A 10,073-nucleotide genomic window follows, 5' to 3' on the forward strand; every position below is an offset into this window, starting at 1 on the left:
CGGCGGACTCCCGCTTTAAAGCAGAACTTTAATGCCCTGTACACACTGTCGAACATTTCAACGACAAAATCCGGATTTTGACCCAAACTTGTGTTGCATACACGTGGTCGCACAAAATTGCCGGAAAATCCGATCGTTCAGAACGCGGTGGCGTAGAACACGTACGACGGGACTATAAAGAGGGCAGTAGCCAATAGCTTTTGTCTCGTAATTTATTCTGAGCATGCGTGGCACTTTGTGCGTTGGGAACGGTCTACACACAATCGTAATTCAAACGTTTGGATTTTGTTGTCGGAAAATTTTAGATCCTGCTCTCAAACTTTGTGTGTCGGAAATTCAGACGGAAAAAGTCCGATGGAGCTCACACACGATCGGATTTTCCGACAACAAGATCCGATCGCACATTTGCCGTCGGAAAGTCCGACCGTGTGTACAGGGCATAAGAGTATAATTAGCTAATCTTTTCACTGCTCCAACTGACCACACATGTTACAATATGACTTAATTTTCCTAAGATGTACCACCAACTATGTAGAATGCAGGTATACCTACACAATCCATTCAATACAGTGGGGAAAATAATGATTTGATCCCCTGCAGATTTTTTAAGTTTGCCCACCTAAAAAGAAATGAAGGGTCTATAATTTTGATCATAGCTGTATTTTAAATGAGAGAGACAGAATATCAACCAAAAATCCAGAAAAAACACATGAAATAAATGTTATAAACTGAGTTGCAGTTCAGTGAGTAAAATAAGTATTTGATCCCCAACCAACCAACAATAATTCTGGCTCCCATAGACTGGCAACAGTAGGTGCTCATGTGGTACACAGATTAGTCCTGTCAATATAAGGAGCTCCTAACGACAACTTGTTAAGTGTATAAAAGACACCTGTCCACAGAATATTTCTTCCATTCAAAGCTCACCATCATGGGCAAGACCAAAGAGCTGTCAAAGGACATCAGGGACAAGATTGTAGACCTGCACTGGCTGGAATGGGCTACAAGACCATCAGCAAGAAGCTCGGTTAGAAGGAGACAACTGTTGGAGCGATTATTTGAAATACAGAATAACCATCAATCACCCGCAGTCTGGAGCTCCATGCAAGATTTCGACTCATGGGGTGAGGATGATCATGAGAAAAGTGAGGGATCAACCCAGAACTACACAGGAGAAGCTTATGAGTAATCTCAAGGCAGTTGGAAGCACAGTCACCAAACAAATTATTGGTAACACAATACGCCGCCATGGATTGAAATCCTGCAGCGCCCACAAGGTCCCCTCCAATAAGGAGGCACATGTACAGGCCAGTCTGAAGTTTGCCAATGAACATCTAAACAGCTCAGAGAAAGATTAGGAGAAAGTGCTGTGGTCAGGTGAGACCAAAATTGAGCTCTTTGGCATTATGCTTTGGGGCTGTTTCTCTGCTAATGGTACAGGCTAACTTTGCCGCATTGAGGGACCAATGGACGGGACCACGTATTGTAAATTCTTGGATGAAAACCCTTTTCCCTCAGCCAGAACACTGAAGATGGGTCATGGATGGGTCTTCCAGCATGACAATGACCCAAAACATACCGCCAAGGCAACAAAGGAGTGGCTCAAGAAGAAGCACATTAAGGACATGGAGTGGCCTAGCTAGTCTCCAGACCTTAATCCTATAGAAAATGTATGGAGGGAGCTGAAACTTCGAGTTGCCAAGCGACAGCCAAGAAACCTTAAAGTGATTGTAAAGGTTCTTTTTTTATTTTTTTTAAATAACAAATAGGGATGCACCGAAATTTCGGCCGCCGAAACATATCGGCCGAAAATGGTGTTTTCGGCAAATTGCCGAAAGGAAAATCTTGCCGATAACGGGGCCAAAATAGGGACGGGGCCTGTGCGGGGCTCCGCCCCCTGGTGCCGCCCATTGCACGGGTGTTTTCCTGGCTTGTCCCCAGTCCTCCCTCCTCCGTCCTTCCTCCTCCTTTCCTCCTGCCCGACAGTGCGGTGATCTCCATGTGTCACAGAGCTGTGCATTGAATTGCCTGGGCGGCTGCAGTAACAATGTCCCGCCTCCTGTGACAGACGGTACACTGATCCAATGGCGGGACATTGAATCAGCGTGACGTGATTACAGGAGGCGGGACATTGTTACTGCAGCCGCCCAGGCAATTCAATGCACAGCTCCGTGACACACGGAGATCACCGCTCTGACCCGGGCATGGGTAAGGCTGCATTTAGACACTGGCAAGCTGCATGAGGGGGAAAGAGTGTGCCCAGGGCAAGCATTGCAGGGTTTTGTCCACAGCTAAATCACATGTTTTTTTGTGCCCACAGTGCTGCTGCATCCAAAAGTCATTTGTTTGCCTCTGAAACTATCCACCTCTGGCCACTTGTGTGAATGTAGCCATGCTATATAAACCAGGTCACAGTACAAAAGCTGTACTCCCTTTATTGGCCATATATATAAAAAAAATAATAATCTTGATTTTGACCCAGCTAGGTTTTTATCGCCATGTGATAGAATGGGGAAGGGTTAAGTTATTGCTAGTAGAGGTAACGATATGAGCATTCCCAATAGAAGTCTGTTAGAACGGAACCAGGTAGCTGGCTTGGGGCCAGTTCACACCAGATGCAGTTCCGTGTGCTTTTTTTTTTGCACAAAATGCATGCACAGTGTTTTCCATGTATTCCAATGGCTCTAGTTCACACCATGCAGTCAGTTTCCGCACCGGAAACTGACTGCATGGTGTGAACTAAAGCCATTGGAATACATGGAAAACACTGTGCATGTATTTTTATCAGGCAGGCTGCATCTGAGGGGAACTGGTGAGGCTGCTTTGATCTCCTGTACCATGTCCCCAGTCTCTGATCATCTCCTGTACCATGTCTGCAGTCTCTGACCATCTCCTGTACCATGCCTGCAGTCTCTGACCATCTCCTGTACCATGCCTGCAGTCTCTGACCATCTCCTGTACCATGCCTGCAGTCCCTGACCATCTCCTGTACCATGCCTGCAGTCCCTGCCCATCTCCTGTACCATGCCTGCAGTCCCTGACCATCTCCTGTACCATGCCTGCAGTCTCTGACCATCTCCTGTACCATGCCTGCAGTCCCTGACCATCTCCTGTACCATGCCTGCAGTCTCTGACCATCTCCTGTACCATGCCTGCAGTCCCTGACCATCTCCTGTATCATGCCTGCAGTCCCTGACCATCTCCTGTACCATGCCTGCAGTCCCTGACCATCTCCTGTACCATGTCTGCAGTCTCTGACCATCTCCTGTACCATGCCTGCAGTCCCTGACCATTTCCTGTACCATGCCTGCAGTCTCTGACCATCTCCTGTACCATGCCTGCAGTCTCTGACCATCTCCTGTACCATGCCTGCAGTCTCTGACCATCTGCTGTATGAAAATATTTTTTAAAAACAGTCATTTTCGGTATCGGTGCTGTTTCGGTATCGGTTTTCGGCCTAGTGTATTTTTCATTTTCGGAATCGGTTTCGGCACCAAAAAACCCATTCGGTGCACCCCTAATAACAAACATATACTAACCTCCACTGTGCAGCTCGTTTTGCAAGGAGTGGCCCCGAACATCCACTTTTGGGGTCCCCCCAGTGACTCCTCCCTGTATCAGATAAGCCCCTAGGAGAGGCGCCCTACCGAGAACTCAGGAGCGCGTCCACAGACACGAATGCCGAACTCAGCCCCGCCCCCCGCGTCATTGGATTTGATTGACAGCAGTGGGAGCCAATGGCTGTGCCTATATCAATCTATCCAATCAAGAGGCAGGACCCTGTGGAGAGAGGGACAGCGTGCCCCCGCCGAGGAGATGAAGGGGCTCAGATAAGTAAAACGGGTGGGGGGGGGGCCGTGACTGCCAGGTGTTTATTCACCTTAATGCATAGGATGCATTACATTGAAAAAACACGAAGGTTTACAACCCCTTTAAGGATTTAGAGAAGATCTGTATAGAAGAGTGGACCAAAATCCCTTCCTGAGATGTGTGAAAACCTGGTAACCAACTACAAGAAATGTCTGACCTCTGCTTGCCAACAAGGGTTTATCCATCAAGTCATGTTTTGCCTGGAGGTCAAATACTTATTATACTCACTGAACTGCAACTCAATTTATAACAATTGTATCATGTGTTTTTTTTTCTATAGATTTTTGGTTGATATTCTGTTTTTATAGTTTAAAATACGCCTATGATAAAAATGATAGACCCTTTATTTCTTTGTGTGTGAGCAAACTTACAAAATCTGCAGGGGATCAAATAATTATTCTTTTGCCCACTGTATATATCCCAATAAATAGGCCACTGATTCTAGTTGGTGTTATAGCAAAGATCTTGTATACACAAGATTCAAAATACATTTGAAATGCGTTTGTCATGCATTAATACCGATTTGTATAAAGGAATAAAATATAGGCAGTAAAACATAAAAATGTAATTAGAGAAGTCCCCGTTTGTATACTATTCCCACCCTCAGTACACTGACCTTTGCCACAAACGCAGTCAGGAAGCAGGTTACCATTGCTGGCGTGTCAAGCTCTTTCTGGGGGGCACTCAACGGACACATGCCCTGCAGACTGTAGATAGATATCTTCTGATCCTACGTAGTGGGTTTTAACATAAAAATCAGACACAATTTAATTAGTGCACATTTTTTTTTAAACAATTGTCCTTTTATTTTTTTATTCAATATTCAGCCCAATATTCCTCTCATTTTGGAAAAAATTGAACACTTTCATTTCCCTCTAAGGGCCCTTTCACATAGGCAATCCAATCAGGTCCACCTGTCAGTTTTTTTTAGGCGGACTTGATCAGGTTGTCCATGTTTTCCTATGGACCAGTGGGTGTAAACGGACTTGTTTCCATTTACACCTCCCTCCCTCTGGGTCCAATCAGGCCTGCTAAAAAAATAAATAAAAAAAAGGGAGGACTGCATCCTCTTCCGTTTGGGCAGACCGGATCGGAGGCAGCCGGGTGTAAACAGACAAGCAGAGTCTGTTTACTCCCGACTGCCCCCAGAGCAGAGCAAGCTCTGTCCGTGTCCACTCTGCTTAAAGCGGGAGTAAACCCACAGATGTTTTTTTTTTTTTTTTTTCTACCTGCAAAGGAAAAGGCATAATGAGCTAGTATGCACCGCATACTAGCTCACTATGAAATACTTACCTTAGAACGAGGCCCCGACATCTGGTCCGATCCACGCCGAGGGAGCTGACATGCTCCCTCGGCATTTCTTCCGGGTATCGCGGCTCCGGCGCTGTGAGTGGCCGGAGCCGCGATATCGTCACTCCCGTGCATGCACGCGGGAGATTTCATCCCGGCCGAGTCCGGCCACTGCCGGGCTTTCAGCCGGGAATCCCCTGTGAGCATGCGCCACTGCAGTCAGTGGCGCATACCGAGGGGAATATCTCCTAAACCGTACAGGTTTAGGAGATATTATTTTACCTACAGGTAAGCCTTATTATAGGCTTTCCTGTAGGTAAAAGTAAAAAAAATGAGTATACAACCACTTTAAACTCAGCATGTTGTGTCATTTGTCCCCGCTCTGCACCGATCAGCAGGGGATCTGTGAGCAGATCCCCTGCTGATTGAAATGCAAACTGCCCATGTGAAAGAGTCCTAGAAGTATCCTTGAGTTGAATGCCATACAAACCATAAAATACACAGATAGATAAATATTATATATATATATATATATATATTCACTCACATATGTATATGTGTTTATTCTTTAGCGCTACAATATATATATATATATATATATATATATATATATATATATATATATATATATATATATATATATATATATATATATATATATATATATATATATATATATATTGTAGCGCTAAAGAATAAACACATATACATATGTGAGTGAATATAAAAGAAATCAATCATTCAAAAATAATGGAAATGTGGAGAAGGCCAATGCCTGTGAAGGTCCTAAAAAGGACCAATATGAGTCCTGCCACCACATAGTGGCTAATCAAAGATGGAATACACTGGCACCGTCAGGCAGTGAAGGCATCAAAGGTAGTCATCTTCAACAAAAAAACAGGGGAAGTATATCTACCGTTACCAAAACAGGTGGACTTGAGTGTCAGCGAGGAATCATAAAGGCAAGGATGCTGAGGATTGGCAGATCAACGAGACTCCAAGGAACCAAGGACCACCAAACACGGCTCCAAAGGGTGTTGTATACGGCCACCAAACCAGGCCTCGGATGTTGAGAACACCAGGGCTGGAACTGGGGCATACCCCAGTTGAAGTCCTTTGGGAAAAAACACGTCGGGCTTGGCTTCCTGCTTCTCACATTGCCCCTCATTTTTACTCCGTGATCACATTTTTTATTCCTATTTATGTATGCTGGTTTTTAGAAATAGAAAACTCACTTTTTTGACCTACACCATATGGAAGCATTTTTTCTTTGCATAAACTCCAGGACAAGAGTTCCTTTGTTGTCCAGTTCAACCTTCTGTGCCTAAGTTCCAGCCCTGGTGTTCTCAACATCTGAGGTCCGGTTTGGTGGCTGTCTACAATACCCTTTGGAGCCGTGTTTGGTGGTCCTTGGTTCATTGGAGTCTCGTTGATCTGCCGATCCTCGGCATCCTTGCCTTTATGACTTGTTTTTGCTGACATTCGAGTCCCCTCGTTCTGGTAAGAGTAGATATACTTCCCCTGTTTTTTGGTTGAAGATGCACTACCATTGATGCCCTCACTACCGGACGGTGCCAGTGCATTCCATCTTTGATTAGCCACTATTTGGCGGCGGACTCATATTGGTCCTTTTTAGGACCTTCACAGGCATTGGACTTCTCCACATTTCCATTATTTTTGTATGATTGATTTCTGGAACACTCATATACTGCATGTATGTGTGTGTGTTTATTCTTTAGCGCTACAATTTATACCATACACGTCCTAATATATACACACACACACATACAGTGGGGGAAAATAATTATTTGATCCCCCGCAGATTTTGTACGTTTTCCCACTTACAAAGTAATTAAGGGTCTATAATTGTTATCATAGGTGTATTTTAAAATGATAGAGAAAGCATATCGACCAAAAATCCAGAAAAAACACGATACAAATGTTAAAATTTAGTTGCACATCAGAGAGTAAAATAAGTATTTGATCCTCAAGCAAAATATGACTTAGTACTTAGTGGACAAACCCTTGTTGGCAAGAACAGAGGTAAGACATTTCTTGTAGTTGGTTACCAGGTTTGCACACATCTAAGCAGGGATATTGGTCCACTCTTCTTTACAGATCTTCTCAAAATACTTAAGGTTTCTTGGCTGTCTCTTGGCAACTCAAAGTTTCAGCTCCCTCTGAAGTCTGGAGACTGGCTAGGCCACTGTATGACCTTAATGTGCTTCTTCATGAGCCACTCCATTGTTGCCTTGGCAGTAAGTTTTGGGTCACTGTCCTACTGGAAGACCCATCTTCAGTGTTCTGAAGGTTCTCATACAAGATTTTACCATACATGGCCCCGTCCATTGGCCCCTCAATGCGGCAAAGTCGGCCTGTACCTTTAGCAGAGAAACAGCCCCAAAGCATCAGGTTTCCACCTCCGTGCTTGACTGTAGGGATGGTGTTCTTAGGGTCATAGTCAGCATTTCTCTTTCTCCAAACCCTTCTCTGAATCATTTAGATGTTCATTGGCAAACTTCAGACGGGCCTGTACACGTGCCTTCTTGAGGAGGGGGACCTTGCAGGCACTGCAGGATTTCAATAATCCATGGCGTGTATATTGTGTTACCGATGGTTTGTTTGGGGACTATGGTCCCAAATGCCTTGAGATCATTCACAAGCTACTTTCTCATGATCATCCTTACCCCATTAAGTGAAATCTTGCATGGAGCTCCAGATGGTTATCAATGGTTATTTTGTATTTCTGCCATTTGCAAATAATCGCGCCAGCAGTTGTCTCCTTCTGACCAACATTGTTGGTCTTGTAGCCCATTCCAGCCTTGTGAAGGTCTATATTCTTGTTCCTGAGGTCCTTTGACAGCTCTTTGGTCTTGCCCATGATGGTGAGGTTTGAATGGAAGAAAAATTCTGTGGACAGGTGTCTTTTATACACATAACGAGTTGTCGTTAGGAGCCCCTTCTTATATTGACAGGACTAATCTGTGTACCACATGAGCACCTACTGTAGCCAGTCTGTGGGAGCCAGAATTATTGTTGGTTGGTTGGGGATCAAATACTTTTACTCACTGTACTGCAATTCCATTTATAACATTTGTAACCTTTTTTTTTTTTTTTTTGGATTTTTGATTGATATTCGGTCTCTATTATTTATAATAGACCTATAATAAAAATTACAGACCCTTAATTTCTTTGTAAGTGGGCAAACTTACAAAATCTGCAGGAGATTAAATAATTAATTTTCCCTACGGTATATATCAGGGATCACTAAAGTATTAGAAGGGTGAGAGCGCCACACAGGTTTGTAAAGTCCATAAAGGATTTATTCCACATAAATAAGTTCATTCAAGTCTGAAACGTTTCGTGCGTCAAGCCTCCTCCATCAGGATTTGTGAAAAATAATAGATGGAATGGAAAAAGACGACAGCTGTCCAGTTAGGCGCACATACAACCTGTAGATATCTACATGTTGGCTTTCTGTGTGGAATAAAGCCCAAACTAGTGTGGTGCTCTCAGCCTTCTAGAACACGACATCAATATATATTGTGATGTGACAGCTAATATCTGTTACCCCTGGGATTCTACATCTTTATAATAAAGTTCACACCTCAGTGGCGATCCACAGCATGTTCTGTACTTTCAGCTGGCTACACATTTTCAGCCCAGGACAGCTCAAGCCTCGTACCTCCACCTGACCTTTGGCCACATCCACAACGGTATAGTTTCTATAGAGAAAAACAGGGTAAGGTTGGTGCTGCTGGGTCTTCTGTATGGTATGTTTGTTACAATGAAAGTGGTTTTAAAGTCTATACATTTCTCACCTTTAATGCATTCTCTGCATTAAGGTAAAAAACGCCCCACTGCATGTCCTACCCTCCGGGTTCAAAACACTTACCTGGTTCCATGTCACCACTTCAGTACCTGCACTTTTCCCTCACTTTCTGCTTTCACAGTAGAAACTGAGGGCAGCGGACCCATAGGAACCTGCTGCTGTCAGGTCAAACACCTGTGTGGAGGGTGCGGGGGTGGCGATGGGCACGGCATACCGGTGCAGTGTGTGTTTCACATGTGCTTCCTTTGCAACCTGTTTGCTACAGGAGACACATGAAGGAGGGAGGAGCCAAAATCGCTGGCAGGGACCGCCTGAAGAGGAGGATGGTGACCTTAATGCCGCATACACAGGACTGAATTGTCCGGCGGACTTAGTCCGCATTACGCCGGACAATTCGATCGTGTGTGGGCTCCAGCGGACTTTTTTCATCGAAAAGTCCGTCTGACTTAGAAAGTAGTTTTGCATCAAAATTTGTCCGCCGGACTTGGCTTTCAGTGGACAATCCGTTCGTCAGTGTGCTAGTCCGGCGGACTAAGAATGACGCATGCTCAGAAGCAAGTACAAGAAGGAAGCTATTGGCTACTGGCTATTGAACTTCCTTTTTCTAGTCCCGTGGCACGTGCTGTACGTCATCGCGTTAGAAATCGCCGGACTTTCGGAGTGTCCGTGTGTGGCCAAGTCCGTTCGGCGGATTGTTTACTGGATTGTTTGCCAGACTAAGTCGGCCGGACAATTCGGTCGTGTGTACGTGGCATTAGTGTGATGTTGCTGCACAGAGCAGGGAAGCATAGCCTCCTTTTTATTTAAAGTGATACTAAAGTCTCATTTTTTTAAATTTAAAAACAACAACCACGTCATACTTATCCTCTTATGTGTAATGGTTTTGCACAGAGCAGCCCAGATCCTCCTTCTCGGGTTCCTCCGCCGGTGCCCCTGGCCCCTTCCTTCTGCCGAGTGCCCTTACAGCAAGAAACTTGCTATGGGGGCACCTGAGCTGAGCCACTGCTCAGTGTGTCCATTCAGACACTGAGCCACAGTTTGGCCCTGACCCCTCTCTCCTCATTGGCTCTCTTGACTTTGA

General features: G+C 44.7%; 1 protein-coding gene across 1 annotated transcript in view; it reads right to left on the reverse strand.

The window, feature by feature from the left end:
• The window catches only part of LOC143959292 (leucine-rich repeat serine/threonine-protein kinase 1-like), a gene marked incomplete in the record, with an annotated part of 364,255 nt that overhangs the window by 21,503 nt on the left and 332,679 nt on the right, over positions 1–10,073 (reverse strand). The window contains 1 exon segment of the mRNA XM_077467970.1: positions 7,703–7,720. Within this exon segment, the coding sequence (XP_077324096.1) occupies positions 7,703–7,720 (18 nt within the window).

The sequence above is a fragment of the Lithobates pipiens genome, unplaced genomic scaffold (assembly GCF_037356315.1).
Source record: "Lithobates pipiens isolate NorthernLeopardFrog02 unplaced genomic scaffold, aLitPip1_a1.2 Scaffold_7, whole genome shotgun sequence".
Classification (NCBI taxonomy): Eukaryota; Metazoa; Chordata; class Amphibia; order Anura; family Ranidae; genus Lithobates; species Lithobates pipiens.